This window comes from Belonocnema kinseyi, chromosome 2 (genome assembly GCF_010883055.1).
Source record: "Belonocnema kinseyi isolate 2016_QV_RU_SX_M_011 chromosome 2, B_treatae_v1, whole genome shotgun sequence".
Classification (NCBI taxonomy): domain Eukaryota; kingdom Metazoa; phylum Arthropoda; class Insecta; order Hymenoptera; family Cynipidae; genus Belonocnema; species Belonocnema kinseyi.
In genome coordinates, this window is record NC_046658.1 from 65069450 (window position 1) to 65088743 (window position 19294).

The 19294-nt window shown below is 27.1% G+C and overlaps 3 protein-coding genes across 3 annotated transcripts in view; 2 read left to right on the forward strand and 1 right to left on the reverse strand.

Annotated features, from left to right (window-relative positions):
• LOC117168457 (protein RFT1 homolog) lies at nucleotides 1–11679 on the forward strand. Its single transcript, XM_033354121.1, has 7 exons — nucleotides 1–466; nucleotides 2128–2330; nucleotides 2447–2633; nucleotides 2717–3007; nucleotides 5163–5426; nucleotides 8771–9274; nucleotides 11393–11679. The coding sequence occupies exons 1-7, from the start codon at nucleotides 407–409 to the stop codon at nucleotides 11549–11551; spliced, it is 1668 nt and encodes a 555-aa protein (XP_033210012.1). The 5' UTR covers nucleotides 1–406; the 3' UTR covers nucleotides 11552–11679.
• On the reverse strand, nucleotides 11640–15682 carry LOC117168459. The gene is made up of 5 exons (XM_033354126.1): nucleotides 15563–15682; nucleotides 14910–15075; nucleotides 14769–14830; nucleotides 11955–12069; nucleotides 11640–11877 (listed from the first exon to the last, which is right to left on the reverse strand). The coding sequence occupies exons 2-5, from the start codon at nucleotides 14942–14944 to the stop codon at nucleotides 11814–11816; spliced, it is 276 nt and encodes a 91-aa protein (XP_033210017.1). The 5' UTR covers nucleotides 14945–15075; nucleotides 15563–15682; the 3' UTR covers nucleotides 11640–11813.
• Nucleotides 15605–19294, forward strand: part of LOC117168456 (cytoplasmic aconitate hydratase-like) — a 25660-nt gene continuing 21970 nt past the window's right edge. The window contains exon 1 of the mRNA XM_033354120.1: nucleotides 15605–15819. Coding sequence (XP_033210011.1) covers nucleotides 15813–15819 — 7 coding nt within the window. The 5' untranslated portion in view covers nucleotides 15605–15812. The remainder of the gene's footprint in view (nucleotides 15820–19294) is intronic.

Consider the following 19294-nt stretch of genomic DNA (forward strand, 5'->3'; position numbering starts at 1 on the left):
ATGGATTGTGATGTCATGCGTATTCCGGGAAATCTCTATACCCCTCCTATGTAAATTTTCCGGTCTTGAAAAGCAGAAAATCGTAAAATGGTCGTAAACATCCCTAAAAATCGGTGACAACGTGGTAAAGTGACTACGTGAAGAAATGGTCATGACATAACCAGATGTGTTGCGCTAGATTCTCCTTAAAACTCAACAATCGAAACCAAAACATGAAAGAGCGGCTCGCCCTGTCAATTTTCCAAAAGCTCTTTACCTCACAGTGTGCAGTTTACAATAACGAAAAGTCGAAAAATGATATCATTGCCCGAGATGCTCCAAATGCTCTAAATAGCGATTCAATTCTTATATAACCTCAAAACTATTTTGACAGACTGTTGGAAATTCACCCCGTTATTTATAAAAAATGACACCTAATATTTTAAAAAGCAGTTTGGAGAATGCTTCTTTTAGTATTATATTCCAGGTATGTATTTCCGCAGTTTTTCTATCCATCCATTAAAAAAAAAGCAATAGAACTACTAGAGCTTTTTTAAACAACGTACACAATTTTTTTTTAAACGTTTTCGAAAAAATATGATAAATCTTATAATAAAATCATACATAATAATTTACGATTAATTCATTCTAGCCACATTGAAGCTTCTGTTTTTTCGCTATCCGCTCGTTTTTCGCGTGTCTTTTGTTTCGCAACTTTTTCTATTTCTTTAAAATTTCTATAAATTATAATTTCAAATACGCGCAATTCTAAAAAAGTTTCCATTTTGAGTCTTTAAAAGTCTTCTTTGCGTCAAACGCTTAAATTCGAAAATTTCTGTTTGCAATTTCTTAATATGGTAATGTATCCAATTTCAAAATATCGTAATTTCAAATTTAAATACCAAAAATGTGAGAACAATATCACTCTTAAATCTTTCAAAAAAATTTTTTTTTTTTAATTTTAGTTACTTCTAATATAATAATTTTAGATTTAAAAATATCCTTAAATATAAGATTTTTGAACTAGTCATTAAACATTGAATTAATTTTTATTTGAAAATTTTCCATAATGTTAAACATTTCCAACTTAACTGAAAAAAAAACAATTTCGAGTTGAAAATTGGAATCATATCGATCTTGTTTTATATTCCTCTTTTTTATTTTCAGTGTCTTAAAACTGTCTGAGTTTTAGTGTAAGGTTTCAAAAATTAATGATTTACAATTGAAAAATATTTGATTAGAAGATTTCAAGAATTAATAATAATTCTAAATGAAGTATTAAGAATAAACCGATTTGAAACTAAAAAGTTAAAAATTGAGTTTCTTAAAATAAAAATATTGAGTAGATCAAAATTGAACTATTTAAAGTTGATATCTCAGTGATTGAATAATTAAATAATTCTGAATTCTCATGTTGAACGCAGAATTATCCATTTTTCCTTTCATAAGCTTTAACTTTACAATTAAAAGTGAAATGGTTGAATTTTTAAAAGTATAATTAACAATTTGGTGAACGAATATTTTTTACAATTTTAAATTAAGTTCGGGATCATTAACTTTTCAACGTCCGAAACTGTGCAAATGACGTTGAATTTATTTTTTGTTGTTGGAATAATGTATCTAATCCATTATAATGTTAAATTATAATTTTTTCATCTAACAATTCAAGAGTCTAGAATTTTAGAACCTTTGAATTTGAAGCATTTAATTTAGTTTTTGATTTCAAATTGTCAAATTTTATTGGCTTCGAATTGAATATTATTCGAATACACTAGTTTTCAATTTTGAACGCTTTTAATTTGAAATAATACAAGTGTAATTCCTTTTTATTCCGTTCGAAATATTGTTCTTTTTTCTAAATTTTACCCAATCTGAAATTGCTGGATTTGTAAAATTTTCAATTCAAAATTGTGTAAAATATTTTTATTATATTATTTTTAAAATGTGAATAACTCCTAATATTTTTGTTCATTGTTTATATTTTTAAAGTTGCGAAATACATTCATTTTTCATTTTTAGCATTTATTCACGTTATAATAATAAGATTTAGTTTTGGAAAACGTCTAAGATTTAATGGATTTAAAATACATTTTCTACGAGCTTTTTGACAAAATACTATTTAATTTTAATGAATTAAAATGTTTTTAGATAGTATGTCGCGGCGTAACATTCCTGTTAAATGCCTTTACGGTGCGACATGTAGGTCAGGACGTACTGGGAGTAATGAACGTTCGATTGTTATTGCTAGAATCGATAATTCTATCTATGTTAAAAGAACCATTTTTCAAAGCTTGTTTGACGAATACAGCTGAGCACAATTGGGCTCAAGTTGTGAATCTATTATGGCTGACGTAAGTCTCCCTTAATTTTTAAAATACATTAATTCTCATTTAAATAAATTATACTTTCATCTTTCAATAAAACTCTGCTTTTTCGCTTTTAAAACATAAAAACAACATTTTTTCAGAGTACCACTGTGTAGCCTTTTTTCGCTTTTTCTCGGATATATCTGGCTTTCCGTTTTGACAACAGACGAAGAATTGCCAGCATATTACACATTTGCTGTTTGGGCAGTCGCAGCATCTTGTGTGATTGAATTATCTTCGCTTGTTGTTCAACTAGTTTCCAGTGCATTTCTATTCGTGAGATTAAGAGTACGTTTATTTGATGGACACGATTTTCAAATCTTTAATTAATTATTACAGAATTATTAATTTTTTTTATGTTTAAATTTCAGATAGTTCTAGATTCAATTATGATCGCAATTCGAACTCTGACATTCGTTTGCTTCATAATTTACAATCCAGAATACGCATTACTGGCATTTGGAGTAGCCCAGTTAGTGGCAGCAATATTTTACACTACGAGTCACTATCTCTACTTCCAATATTATATTAAAAGTTTGAGAAAAGAAAAAAGTAAGTTGAGGAGGAGGATGTCCGTGAATGAAAATGAAGAAGAGTACGTCTTATCTGAATTCCCATTCAGAGATTTAAAGGACTTTTTACCTGGTCATCTTGAGAATAACGTAGGTACCAATATAAATTTAACTTTACTGATTTTATTAACCTAATTATGTATATGAAGTAACTTGATATACATAAATCACACAGGGAGGGGCCAATAATTGATTTGCCTCTCTTTGAAATCGAACGATTAAATTCATTAGAACGTTCAAAATTTTTCGAAAACTCTACCTGAAATCTTTGTGAAATAATTTATGTTTTGTAAAATGTTCTTAATCTATCCAAAATCTTTGCCAAATATTTGAAATCTTTGTCAAATGTTTGTGAAATCTTTGGGAAATCATTGAAATCTTTGTCGAATTTTTGAAATATTTGTGAAAGTGTTCAAATCTTTGAGAAAACATTGAAGTTCGTGAAATCTTTCAAATCTATCTGAAATATGCGAAATATTTAATATAATTTATGAATATTTGATAATATTTTTGAAATGATTGAAATATTTGGAAAATCTTTGAAATCTACCATAAATGTTTGCGAAATATTTAAATCTTTCTGAAATCTTTGAAAATCATTGTGAAATCATTGAAATCTTTTAATCTTTGCGAAATATTATAAAATCTTTGGGAAACCTTTGTCGAAGATTTGAAATATTTGTGAAAGTGTTCAAATCTTTGAGAAATCATTAAAGTTCGTGAAATCTTTTAAATCTATCTGAAATCTGCGAAATATTTCAAATATTTAATGAATATTTGATACTTTTTAAATCATTGAAATCGTTGGAAAATCTTTTAAATCTACCATAAATGTTCGCGAAATATTTGAATCTTTGAAATATTTGGAAAATCATTGAAGTCTTTGTGAAATCATTGATATCTTTGTAGAATCTTTTAAATTATGCCAAATTTTTCCGAAATATTTTATACCTTTTATATCTTTGGGAAACCACTAAAATCGTTGGAAAGCTTTGCGAAGAAATCCTTGAAATTTTGGAAATATTTGGCACTATTTGTGAAAATATTGAAGTCTTTGAAAAACCATTGTTGTCCTTATAAACTTTTTTTAATGTATCCAAAATCTTTACGAAATATTCGAAATCTTTGTGAAATCTTTGGAAATTTTTGTGAAACCATTGAAATCTTTTAATTTTTACGAAATATTTTGAAAATCTTTAGGAATCTGGGAAATGAAAAAAAAATATTTTGTAATATTTGTGAAATTATTGAAAACACTATGAAATCTTTAGAAAATAATTTAAGCCTTTGTAAAATCTTTTAAATCTGTACGAAATTTTTGCGAAATATTTAAAAACTGTGAAATCTTTGAGAAATCATTGAAATCTTTGTGATATCATTGTCAAATTTTTTGAAATCTGCGAAATATTTGGTAATATTTGTAAAATTATTCAAATCTTTGGGAAATAATTAACGTCTTTATAAAATCTTATAAATCTATCCGAAATCTTTGGGAAACCATTGAAATCTTTCTGAAATCGTTGAAAATGCTTTGCGAAGAAATCTTTAAAATATTTGTAAAATTATTTAAATCTTTGGGAAACCATTGATGCCCTCATAAACTCTGTTTAATATATCCAATATCTTTTTGAAATATTTGAAATCTTTGTGAAATCTTTGGAAATATTAGTGAAATATTGAAGTCTTTTTTTCTTGGGAAATATTTGAAATCTTTAGGAATCTGCGAAATATTTTCAAAAAATATTTGCTAATATTTGTGAATTTATTGAAAACACTATGAAATCTTTTAAATCTACTATAAATGTTTGCGAAATATTTTAATCTTTGTGAAATCTTTGAAATATTTAGAAAATCATTGAAGTCTTGGTGAAATATTTTAAATCTATCAAAAATCTTTGCGAAATATTTGAAAATATTTCTGAAATTATTAAAATCTTTTAAATCTATCAAAAATTAGTATGAAATAATTGAAGTCTTTGTGAAATCTATCCGAAATCTTTAATTTTACTAAATATATATTTGTGAAATTATTGAAAACACTATGAAATATTTAAAAAATAATTAAAGGCTTTGTAAAATCTTTTAAATTTATCCGAAATTTTTTGGAAATCATCGAAGGCTTTGCAAAATCTAAATTCGATCCGAAATATTTGTGAAATTATTGAAATCTTTTTGAGATTTTTATGAGTTTATTCTCCTACCCTCACGTTCTGATAAAACTTAACATCCTGTTTTAATCTTTTAGGAAAGTGATGCGTTTGGGAAACTGCGCGGACTCACATGGAGCTTTTTCCTGCAAAGCATTTTGAAATTAATATTAACCGAGGGCGAAAGACTGATCATGACCATGTCTTCTCTACTCACATTTAAACAGCAGGGAGCATATGAACTAGTCAATAACTTGGGCTCCTTAGCAGCTAGATTTATTTTTCGTCCCATCGAGGACAGTTCTTATTTCTACTTTACTCAAATGGTCAAGCGAGATAAATCATTAAACGAGCAACATCCAGTAAGTAGTAACAATAAGCTGGAATTTAGTAATTAACAGAGTGTTAAGCAATTCTTAGGAACGAAATTCAAGATGTTTTCAGATTATGCAGGTCAAGAAACCAAGTTTTTCCAGATTTCCTTTTTTTAAAGGGAATAATAAAATAACTGATTGTCATAGAAGTAAAAATGAGCCACTTAATTTTTTGTTTTGCCAACCATTTTTAAATAAAGCGAAGCGATAAATAAACAAATTCTTAGTTTTTTTGTGAATAGAAGTCTTCTTTGAAAATTTCGAAAGCTTTTTAAGTTTTTGTAAAATACTGGAAATTGTTAAAATCTTTAAAATCCTTGAAATCTTTAAAATATTTGTGAAATGTTTAGGAAATCTTTGAAATATTTGTGAAAGCTTTCTTTAATCTTTGTGACATCTTTCGTATTCGTTGGAAAGTATTTGAAATCGTTTAAAATCTGTAAAATGTTTTGAAATTTGATTTAGTGTTCCTTTTTCAAATCTTTGAAATCCTTGAAATCTTTATTAAATGTTCGAATTCTTTTGGAATATTTGTGAAATTTTTCTTAAATTTTTATTTGTGAAATTTCTTTATTCGTTGAAATGATTGATTATTTTTAATCTTCGTGAAATCTTTCCAAATCTTCTAAAATGTTTTGAAAACTTCTGAAATCGTTTAAAATCTTTGAAACGTTTTAAAATCTTTGAAATTCAGTGTTTGAAGTGCTGAAAATTCTTTCAAATATTTTATAATCTTTGAATTCTAATCCATTCTAATTCTGATTCTGAAACATAATTAACATAGAAATTTTCAAGTAACAATTTTTATAATTTTTATGTTGAATATCACAAAAAAATGTATACTTTAACATTCTATATTAGCGAAGACGAAATAAAAAATGTATAGAATTATTCACGATATTAAAGTCTGTTAATTGTATTCTATAAAGTAATTATTAAAGTCTATAAAAAATGCTTAGAAATCTCTTTATTTAATCTGAAATAAGTGAAAGATAAATTATTTGTTGATAAATAAAAAACTTCTCAGTTGGAAGATTTCTTGAAGGTTCTCTAGAAAAATTCAAGGAGATTTTGAGGATTTAAAAAAATCAAAAATCCCAGCTTTTCAAGGCTGCTGGTCACCCTGAATTAAATAAGTTAACATTTTGTTCTTTACACTATAGCAAAAATGAATCCCAATACAAAAATTTTTTAAACTTTTAATCACACGAGCAGTATATGAACCGGTGTGATAAATGGGCCTTTGAAAATATACAGAAACCTCTGTAGATTCTATAATATATTTCTCGTTTTGAAACATAATTTCAGAATAATTAATTTTTTAAAATATAAATTTCAATCGAAATTCGTGCATATTATAGCAGATAAATACTGAATCTAAAATTCGGCTTAGTCCGTACGTACTACGTAGAAAATTAACTTTATTCTGATATTTATTCAGTCTTTCACCTATTTTTATATTTCCCCCCTTTAACTCGTATTATTATTTTATGACAAGTCCACTATTTTATTAAAAAGTGATTTTTTGGTCCAAAATGCGTCCTTTTATTATTTTTTGCAAGATTTTGTTGAAAATTTCTCTTTTGGTAAAAAAATCACCTTTTTAGTTGAAAAGTCACATTTTTTAGTTGAAACTCATATTTGATGTGTTATAATTTTATTCTTTTTGGTTGAGAAATCTAATTGCATATTTTTGTTTGACAGTTTTTTTTTACAATTCATATTTTCGGGTTGAAAATTCAACTGCATTGTAGTACATTCGTCTTTTTGGCCTAAAATTCAACAATTTTGTTGAAATTTTATTACAACCAAATTCCTTGATTAAAAATACAATTTTTGGCTGGGTATTTGATTATTTTGTTGAAAATTCTGCTTTTTGGTTGAATTTGACGGTTTTTTATTTAAAATTAAAATCTTTTTTGTTGAAAAATAAACTACTTGGTTGAAACTTGAACTGCTTTGTCTATTTGGTTGAAAATGTTTTTTTTTTTTTAGTTTATAATTGAAGTATTTCATTTAGAATGGATGTATTTTGTTGAAAATTGGCTTTTTTCGTTGAGAATTAATCTTTTTTTATTACAAATTTTATTATTTGATTGAAAAATGAACTTTTTTGTTTAAAATTCATATTTTCGGGTTGAAAATTTGACTGAATTGTAGAACATTTGTCTTTTTGGCCCCAAATTCAACAATTTTGTTGAAATTTTAATTCAACCAAATTCCTTCATTAAAAATACAATTTTTGGTTGAGGATTCAACTATTTTGTTAAAAATTCTGCTTTTTTGGTTGAATTTGGCGGTTCCTGATTTAAAATTAAAATCTGCTTTTAGTTGAAAAATCAACTACTTGGTTGAATGTTCAGCTACTTTTTTAAAAATTAATTTTGATGTTGTTGGAAATTCATCTATTTGGTTGAAAATCTGGTCATTTTAGTTTATAATTGAAGTGTTTCGTTTAGAATTGATGTATTTTGGTGAAAATTGGCCTTTTTGTTTGAAAATTAATCTTTTTGCTTGAAAATTCATCTTTGAAGAATCTAATTATAATATTATTGGTTGGGAATTCTAATTTTTTTATTACAAATTTCATTCTTTGATTGAAAAATTAACTTTTTTGATTAAAATTCATATTTTCGGGTTGAAAATTTAACTGCATTGTAGTACATTCGTCTTTTTAGGATAAAATTCAATAATTTTGTTGAAATTTTATTTCAACCAAATTCCTTCATTAAAAATACGTTTGCTTTGGGATTCAATTCTTTTGGTTGAATTTGACGGTTCTTGATTTAAAATTAAAATCTTCTTTTGTTGAAAAATCAACTACTTGTTTGAAAGTTGAACTACATTGTTAAATATTCATTTTTTTATTGAATATTCATCTATTTGGTTAAAGATCTGTCTTTTAGTTGATAATTGAAGTACTATTTGATTTAGAATTAATGTATTTTGTTGAAAATTCGCCTTTTTGGTAGAAAATTAATCTTCTTGATTGAAAATTCATCTATTTTGTTGTACACGCAATATTTTTATTTGAAATATGTTTGGAATTTAAATCGTTTCAAAGTGAATTTAATATAGTGCCCACATACATTTGATTTAAAATAATTTATTCCCTTTTTGGTCTGTGAAGCCTGTTATCGATACAGTTCTCGGCATACAAAATTGATCTATAGTCTAAAATTGGTAACATTACGCCCGGATATAATATGCCGTGAAAAAATGTCTAGTACCTGCTTTTTAAAAATTAAAGTTGGCCGAGGCTTACGTGAGTGCATGTCTGGCTTGTGTTGAAAAAAAATCTCAAAAATGAATCACAATTTAAATATTTCTAGGGAAAAGTACAAGAAAGCGTCAACGTTTTGATGCATCTTTGCTCTACAGTCGCCTCCATAGGTTTGATCGTGTTAGTCTTTGGCCAATCCTATTCGTCGCTATTACTCTGGCTGTATGGCGGTTCTAAATTAATTGATGAATCGTTGCCCGTTTTCTTACTGAGGACGCACTGCTTGGCCGTTTTTTTATTAGGAATTAATGGAGTTACAGAGTGCTATACAAATGCTACTGCTGACAGTAAAACTATCAATAAGAACAGCAGTTACATGATTGGGGAATCAATCATTTTCGTGGTTGTTTCCTGCGCCTTTGTCAATTGGTTCGGGCCAGTAGGATTTATATTCGGCAACTGTGTCAATATGGGACTGAGAATTATTCTCTCGATTTCATTCATTAATAAGAGGCACGCAGAGACAAATTATCGTCCGCTTCGTGGTCTCGTCCCGAAACCAGTTTTCAGCGGCTCTTTAATTTTAGCTGCATTAGTCACCAACGTTTCGCAAGTAAGTTTCAATTTTAACATCCAATAATCATGTTAATGTGCAGAATTCCTGAGAATAAGACCAAGAATCCAAAGACCAAATTTGCACACCACCATAAAATGTTCCTATTGCAATTTTAATAAAGGTTAAAATTTTCATAAAAAAGAAAAGAATTATTATTTTTTTTGTTGAGAAAAATAAAAGAGAGGAAAGGAAAATGAGAAGGCAACCAACCAAATCCCCTTCATTCTTTTTTTTTTATTTATTTATTATTTGTATTACTATCAAATCAGAGTAAAAGAAACATTTGTAGAAAAAATCGCCAACGTTTCGGTACTCGTACATCACCCTTATCAAGGTAAGACAAATTTGAGCGGGTGGTAACAGCAACGAAACCACGATGCTCTCTCCCTGGTATCTAAGAAAAAAATTCCCGGTTTTTTCCCCGATTTGCAAACATTTTTTCCGGTCAATAAAATTTTTAAAATCGAACTCTATTCTAGACATTCAACTGAACAGTTTTTTCCAAAAATATAATTACACGTTAACATTTAAAATACTCTAAATTAAAGAATCAATCAAAAAACTTCAAAAATTTTCAAAATTATATTATGAAGTTATTTTAGTATAGAAGCATTAAACATTTTTAAATTAAAATTTTTTTCAACTTTTAAAAGTTCTTAAATTAGAAGTTAAATTATTTTTATTTTAAATAGTTAAAGCATTATTGAAAGGCTTTATAATTTTATTTCAAGATCTTAAGAAATCTAGAAGTTGTTTTAAATTTTTTCAAATTAACAATTATTTTTGAAATTTTCTAGAACTTCTAAATCACTTTTAAAACTAATTGAAGTGTGCGTACCGAAAAAAATCGACTATTTGTACAGAAATTTCGGTGCAAATACCCACAACCTAATTTAAAACAAAATGTATATTTTTGCAGATTTCAAACAAAAATTTCAGAAGCTTTTTAAGAATTGTGAAAGGCTCCAAAAGAATAAAAACATTCTTTGAATATTCCTAGGAAAATTGTTTATGATTTTTTAGTTTGAAACATTATTTGAACAAAATATTGACATCATTTCAAGTTTTAAATTAATTTTGAATCTTTTTAAAACTTCTAAATATCTCTTAAAATTATTTAAATTTTGTCTATAAATAATAAGTGTTCAATTATTATCTCCACATAAAAATGCAACAGTTTCGCTTATAAATTAAACATTTTTTTAATAGAACAATAATCAATCAATTTACTCGTATTAAATTAACAGTCAAATATTTCTAAATATTAAATAATTCTTCTTAATTCAAAAAATTCAAATTAAATGGGTTAAAAGTCACTCAAAAGGTAAATAATTTAGACTGAAACAATATTTTTAATTGAATGAAAGCCTTTAATTACGAATATATTGTTAAGTTGAATCGTTGAATCATTTTATTAAATAAATTATTGTTCAGTTTTTAACAATTAAAGTATAGATCCATTTTTTAAATTATTTACTCATTCATTTATATTTACAGTTGATAAAATAATACTGTTTTTATCAACATTTTTAAACTTCAAACTCTTTTAATTTTTAATTGTTTAAGTCTTCTAGGCTCAACATTAAAAAATTTTTAATTAAAAATATACGCTTCAAAATAAAAATCTAAACTAAAGAATTTTGAAAGTAGAAGATTTTTTAATTACGCTGTGTAAACTGAATGATATAATTGAAAAAGATATAGATTTAACTAATTATTTCAAAAACTGTTGAAATCGAACTCTGACAGATTTTTTTTCCGAAAACGTTGGTGATTATATTTACAGATGTTTTTTTTTTCTATTGTTATTTGATAAAAATAAAAAAGACGAAAAAAATAAAAAAGACAAGGAAGGGGATTTGGTTGTTTTCCTTCTCATTTTTCTTTCCATTTTTTATTTGTCCAGAAAAAGAATTCTTTTATTTTTTAGGAAAATTGTTATCATTTTTAAATTGTAATAGGAATATTTTATGGTGGTTGTTTAAATTTGGTCGTTGGATTCTTGGCTTTAGTCTCACGAATTCTGCACATTAATTTTAAAATTAGTCTTTAATATTTTTTCATTCAAATGGATCAAATCAAGAAATCTTTAAAATAATGTGTAACTTTTTTCAGGCTTACTTCTTCCCGGATGCAAAACTATTCCACTTTATTATAGGGGTAATTATGTTTGTATTAGTAATGTTGTCTTGGGCCTACGAGCACCAAGATTTAATTCTTCTGGCCGTCAACAAGTGGTACGACAGAAGAAATGGTCGTCGAAAGAGTGAATGACCGTAAACCAAATTTTTGGGTCGGGAATTTCCTACTGCATTGTATCACAAAATTCCATACAAAAAAAATTACAAAAGCACCACGTGTATACTTGTCGAATAGTAATAATTATATTTATTTTATATAAACACGAGTCTACATTTTCTTAACCTCACTTTCCTTATTTTTGCTAATTCATCGCTTTTAATTCTAAAAAGAACTTTTGTGTAAATAACATAATCACTTGCCCGAAATCATAATTAACGTGATTAACAAATTGAATTCAGGATGAAACGGTTTTGTATATCGCTCCAACAACTGGCCCCTTCCGCTGGATCGCACATTGTCTGCAAATTCAAATTTACAGTATCAAACAAGAAAACCTTTCGTAATTTCACAAGAAATAAATGATTGTGATAGTTACCTGTTGTCACCTTGCAATGAAATTATGGGAGCATTTTCTGTCTCTTCTAGTTTTTCAACTTGATCAGCGATCGCTGCTACTATTCCTGCACTGTCTGTTGTCGCATTACCTTTCACTAGAAAGTTTAAAGAAATAATTGAAAATTGTATACATTTAAAATTCCGTAATTTTTTGTTTAAATCGCTAATATTTAGATAATATAAAATTAAAATTTCAAAAATTACACTGAATTTATTAGAAACCGAAAGGGTGGAATTAATAATTTGAATTTGGAGGCCGTCCATAAACTACTTTGACAATTTCAAGTGATGAGGGGCTCACGTAAAAAGCTTCGATTAGTAACAGGAGGAGGGTCACTGGAAGTAATGTTACGAACTTGGATAACATCATTCATCTTTTTTCAAGAATTCTTATTTTTTTCTTTGTTTTCAATAAACTCCGTTTTTTACTTAAACGCGAACTAAATAAGAAAATCCAACTATTTTTTATTCAAAAGTCTACTATTACACTTTCGTTTCGGAATTAATTTCATATAGTTGAAAAATATTTTTAGTTGAAAATGTAATTATTTTATTAAAAATTCATTTAACCATGCGATTTAAAAAAAAATCAATCTTCTTAGTTAAAAAATTACCTTTTGGGCCTAATGTTGAACTCTTGTTAAAAAATCATTTTTTTAAGATACACAATTTTAGTTGAAAATTCATCTCGGGTTGAATATTTTACTATTTTATTGAAACTCCGCTTATTTTGGTTGAAAATTAATTTTTTTACTAAAAAGTGCAACTCTCGCCCTTTTTGTTGTAAATTCAAGTATTTCATAGAAAATGCATGTATTCTGTTTCAAGAAAGAAATCTTCTTTGGTGAAAATTCATTTTTTGGGTAGAGCATTCAAATATTTGTTTAAAAATTAATATTTTTTGGTTAAATGGAAATGCTCGGAAATCAGTTTTTTAACTGTAAAGCTGACGATTCCATTTTTTTTATTTGATACTTTTTAGTTGAAATTTCGAATATTTGGTTTAAAATTCATCTACTTGAGGATTCAACCATTTTTTTTTGAAATCTCTTGTAATTTAACTAGATTACAAAACGTATTTTGGTAGAAAATTACACTTTTATGGTAGAAAAATCATCTATTTTGGTTAAAAATGAACTTCTTTGTTAAAAACTCACCTTTTCGATTTCAAAATATAAACATTCTATTTATAGAAAATTAATCTCCTAGAAAAAAATTATCTTTTAGGCTTTATGTTACAAGAACCATTTTCTTATAAGATTCATAATGTTAGTTGAAAATTCATGTATTATGTTAAAAATTCTACTCTTGGGTTGAAGATTCAACCATTTTGTAAAATTTCTTTTTCTTCGCTTCATTCAACTGGTTGAAACATCGTATTTTTGTAGAAGAGAAACCTTTTTTTGGTTGAAAATGAACTTTTTTTTTGAAAATTCACCTTTTTGGGTTGAAAATTCAACTATATTCTGCCAAACTCGCCTTTTTGGCTTGAAAATTCATTTGGATGTGGTTTAAATTTTGCTGACATTTTTTTTGCTTAAAGGTTTAACTATTTGGTTGTTAAATTTTAGTCTATTACTATTATTGTGAGTGTGGGGAGGGGGGTAGCCCCTTATTGTATACATAGATTTAAAAATTTAATAAATTTAAAACATTTTAAGGAATTTTGAATAAGCATGCATATCTTAAAAATTTTGGAAAATATTCAAAGGAATCATTGTGTAATCAACATTCAAATTTTTTAGTTACATTAATAATCAAATCAACTTATTCTGATTGAAACTATAGTTGATATTGCAGTGTAGGTTTCAAAGTCTACACAAATTTAGAAAATAGAACGACTTTTGAGCCTCTTCCTAAATGCTTTCAATTAATATAGATTATTTCAGTCAATGGTTACTTCCTGTAGCGAAGAGCTTATAATTTTATTTAAAAACTTGATCTTTAAAAAGAATTGTAATTTTTAATTATAGAATATTTCATTGGCCTGCAACACAGTTCTTCACACAGTGACTTTTTTTTATTCGATTTTTCTGAAAATTCGAAAAAATACAACATTAAAGAGATGAATGGGGTGACAAAAGTCAACAACAACTTCCAGACAATTGTTTTTTATTATTTTATAAGCTTAGAGTTACTGAAAGTGACTTTGAAACCTCACCACTTTCCTCCTCAGATTAAATAGTAATCTAACAAAGGTGTAATAATTATTGTATATAAATAAACAGAATCTATAAAATTAAAAATTATTAAATAAGATAATTCGCTCAAAATTGACATTTAAGTACAAATAGGCTCACGAAATTAAAACAAATCGCAGAATTTATAAAGAAAACCACACAAAAATTAGTTTTTATTCCCTCAGTCTACTTTTTTAAATTCTAATGTTGAGTGAATTAGCTTATTTAATCATTTTCATTTTATACATTCTGTTTCTTTATATACAATATTAAGTATTTTTTAGAATACTATTTAATCTGATGAGGAAACTGGTGAGGTTTCGAAGCAACTCTTTCAATACATTTGAATTCATACAATAATTTAAAAAAAAATTGTCTGAAAGTTGTTACTGACTTTTGTCGCCACATTCATCTAATCATATTCGCAGACGTTAATTACACGAAATATTTAACGTAATCGGCTAATCCATCCATTTTCCACGGAACAAGCTTTTTTAAATACCCTTTTCGGGGCTTTCAGAAAAACTACAACAACCATTTTCTAACAATTCTGACAATGAGCGTCTAAAATCTTAAATATGGAATTAATGTTTTAACTTAAAAATTATATTTACCTCCCAAACAAAGGCCAGAGTGATCAGTCAAAATAACACCTGTAACACCTTCAGTGTTTATCCTGATGAGAAAAATTTGACATTTATCCTGTTTATAGAATGATAAACAATTAAACCTAACCTCAAAATCTATTTGCTTACACTTTGTCCATTGCTTTTTCGATACTCCTCTCCATGGTTCCGGACAATCTTCAAAATGTACGTAATTCTAATATCATGTGAAAAACGCGTTTTAAACAAATCGTACGAAGATAACCAAGTTTTCGGTTGTGAAATACTCAGCCGTTGCGACCCCGCACTTCCCAATCTCAAACAAAAAATGCTTCAATCAGTGATTGACAATCACTTGCCACGTGATCACGTATTACGCATGTGCACATTAACAAAACCAGTTCCGTATTAAACAAAAGGGCCCTCATTAATTAATACATTCACCACATAATGATCTCATTATACATTTACATATATACATATATACACAACTTTTAAACATTTTTAAATGCTTCCTTTAAGCATTACAAGGTTTAGACAAAAATTGAGATATATAATGTTCTATCAGGTTCTATAATATAAAAATATCAACCTAACCTCCATAACGTGATAAATAGAAAGAAAGATTTAAAGTGTTTAAAAGTTTTAAACTTAATCAGTTTATTATATTTTTGCATGTTCAAATTTACAGAATATGAACAAAATGTAAAGAATAACATATTTAAAAAGAACTGTAAAAGTCCAAAGTGCAGAAACATAGAAAGGCACTTTTTTCGCCTAAAATACTTTGTTTTCCTACGCACCTGTTGTATCATTTACAGTAAAATTTCACACATATTTGGAATGTACAGGGTGTCCTCTATCAGAGATATAAAGTTAATTCATTCACACATTGCCATATCACATTGCATATATATGATTATCAAGGCAGAAAGTCGTACTGGGAATTAAACCTACACCCTATAGAAAAAAATATAGTTTTAGAGGCTTTAGAGAGCTAGAGTAGTCGCCGCGGTGCAAGGCTGGGAGGACGTGACTTTGTGAGTGACGATAATGGCAGGTAAGTAAAAAGTGCATAAGCTTGTTTACTCCTGGTCTAATGCGACAAAATGCTGAATTAACAGTATTATTCTGTTCGACTGTTTAATGCCTCCGAGTCATAACGAACCGCTTATTTCAAATATATTATCACTCAACTTTATTCTTGAGGACCTAAGCAAATTATTTTAACAAGCAAAGTGTCACACGTTCCACATAGTCGACATATCCGCATAGTCATTGCGTTGACTTTTATATCAAAAATGTTGACTGATGAATTACAACATGTTTACTGTTATTTCAGTTATTTGGATCAAACTTTATTATCTTTTATTTTCAGTTATAACTGCGTGTGAGATTTATCTTTCTTCTTTCTTACTCAACAATCATTGCATAAAGTATATACTGAAAGAATGTAATTATAATTATCCGATGTTAATAGGAATTCCATGATAATTTTAGAGGCAGAATTTAGTTACCTTGTTGCTATATTTCTTGTTTTTCTATTCCACTCCTTTCATTAATACTCAAGTCTGCATAAGTTTCTGCATATTTTCTGTATCTATGTAAACCTCTTACCTTGAAAGTAAATATCCTCCGCATTACCATTTATCATTAATAAAAAAATTGCTCATATATTTTTATATATAAATCATATTGTGACCAGTAGGGTGACCACACGCTCGGATTTATTAGGCATGTCCTGGTTATTTATCGCTGTCCTAATTTTCTGATTTTTGGTTCTATGGCTTGATTTTTCATTGCTTTTCATGTGCAAAAACAAAAATTCGCGATTTTTATTGCGCGAACATATTGCTTACAATTTCTGAGGGTGCAGTCTCATTTTGACTGTTCAGTTCTATTTTAAAAAGTTCAGATGCGTGGAATTGAAATAATATTTAAAAGAAAGGAAAACAGGGAATTGACTTAAAAATTAAGTTGTAAAAATTGTTCAAAATAATTAAGGGGTTATATCTAGTAATGTTAATGGACTTTCAAAGATATTTTTAAGTAATTTTGACTTGAGGAAAAGTGGCCGCTGTCGCAAAACACGTTTTTATTATTATTGCGTTGACCATGATAACTTATCCGGAATCAAAAAACGATAAAGATTTAATTAGTGTATTTCTAATTCCCATACGGACTGCGGGAACGAAGGAATTTTCATTTGTACTAAAATGTCTATTTTTGGAGCCAATTCTCCCAGACTTGAACATTTTAATTGAAACGGTACATTAATATATATAGTAATTGATCATCTGTAATCAGTTTCAATAAAATTTGGGTAACATGGCTGAAAAAAATCTTTCAAACCCCTTAACATATTATACAGATTGTATTCAATTATTTAAATAAAATTTTTAACCTCGAAAACTTTTTTTTTCAATAAGACTTAACAATTGTGTTTAATAAAATCAATCTATTTGGTTGAAAATGCAACTGCCATGTTGAAAATTCGTCTTTTTGGGTTGTAAATCAACTATTTAGTCAAATGTTAATTTCTTCGTTGAAAATCATACTTTCGGATTGAAAATGCAAATCTATTGTAGAAAATTTGTCTTTTTGACATGAAAATTCCACATTTTGGATGAATATTTGTTTTCTTTATTGATTTAAAAATCTGTCTTGGTTGAAAATTCGTCGTTTTAATAAACACTTTAATCTTTTCTAGCTCTGTTAAACAGTAATCTTTTTGATCAAGTATCTTCAACTATTAGCATTTTGTGGTGGTTAACTATTCTATTAAGAAATGCGTTTTTAATTGGTTGAGACTTTACCTTTTTTAGATGAAAAATAATTTCTATAGTTAAAAATGTAACTATTATGTTGAAGCCTTTTTTTTAATTAATTTTTTGAAACAAAAATACACCCAACTCTCAGTTTTAGTAACAGTGACGGGGGGGCCTTGCACTGACCTTGTTATTAAATCGGGGCAATCGAAAGGTGAACAGTTAGGACCGTCTGAACCGTTTTCCATTTTTTTTTTTTTTTCAAAATTCAACTACTTACTTGAAAATGGAACTTCTTTGTTAAAAATTCATTTTTTTTTAATTGTACAAATAAAACCAAAGTTTGTCCAAGTTTTATTTCAACAGTTTTAAAAATAATTATTTCAATTATTGTCTTTTTCAATAATTATGATATCGTTTAGTTTACAATGCTTAATTCTAAAATCTTGCACTTACCAATTTTAGATTTTAATTTTTAACCGAACATTTTTCATTTAAATACATTACAATGATTTTTTTAATTGAACTGTACATTAAAGACTAACAAGTGAATAATAATTGATTTACAAGACTTAAAGACTATCATTCTTTTTTTTTTAATTTGAAATTTTTCATTCAGAAAAAGGACAACTGCTTAATATTTAGAATTTTCTGACTGTTCTTTTAAAATCAGTAATTATAAATCAAATATTCAATATTGTTGAATTTTGATGTATAATAAATATTGAACACCTATTATTTTATTCCTGGAAAAAATTCGAGTAAGTTGGAAAGAGGATAAGTAATCTGAAAAAATTCAAAAGTGATTTCAACTTTGATATGATTTAAAATAATAATTTAAATGAAGTGTATACAAATGCAGGCAATATTCGGCTATTCGTACCGAAATTTCGGTGCAAATAGCCCATAGAATAATTTAAAACAAAATATATATGTGTGTCAATTTCGGTGAAAAAAATTTGGAAATTTTGTAAGAATTGCGAAAGACTTCAAAATAACTTGATTTTGAATAATTAATTTTAAGAGAATATTTAGAAAGATTTAAAAATATTTCAAACCTTATTATGAAAGATTTTGAGGAAATATTTTTATTTTTGCAGGATTTAAAAAAAAATAGGAAAAGTTTGAAGAACTCGAATCATTTTAAAATATTTTTAGAAGTTTTGAAAAATTTCAAAAAAAATTCAACTACTTAAAAGTGGAACTACTTTGATAAGAAATCATATTTTGGTCGCTGATTTATTATTTTAATTCAAAAAACATTTTTTTTATTCAACTATTTTTTCGAACGTTTTTGTTTGAAATTCAACTAACTTGAAAGTGGAACTATATTGTTAAAAATTATTTTTTTATGATATATATATTTTAAATAAATGCATAAAAACATCATGATTACTTGTTTATACATTTCACAAAAATGTATATTTTATTAGATTTTATTTAAATTGTAAGAGAACATTGAAATTTGCACTGCTTTTGCAACATAAGATAATATGGTCCTGAAAAAATGAGGAAATGTCTCCATTCTGGCCAATTTTATAGAGAATTTCGATAGCTTTCAACCTGTTTAAGAGAGAAAATTTTACGTCTTATATAATTAACATGGAAATAACTTGGGCAATAATCGATAAACAGATGCTGGTGTCATACTCGTGGTTGGCTGTATGTATTTTCGTTTCATATTTATCACTGTATGTGATTGAGAAGAATTTTGATACGTGTAAATAAATAATTGTTTTCTTCTCTCTCTCTCGCTCTCTCTCTCTC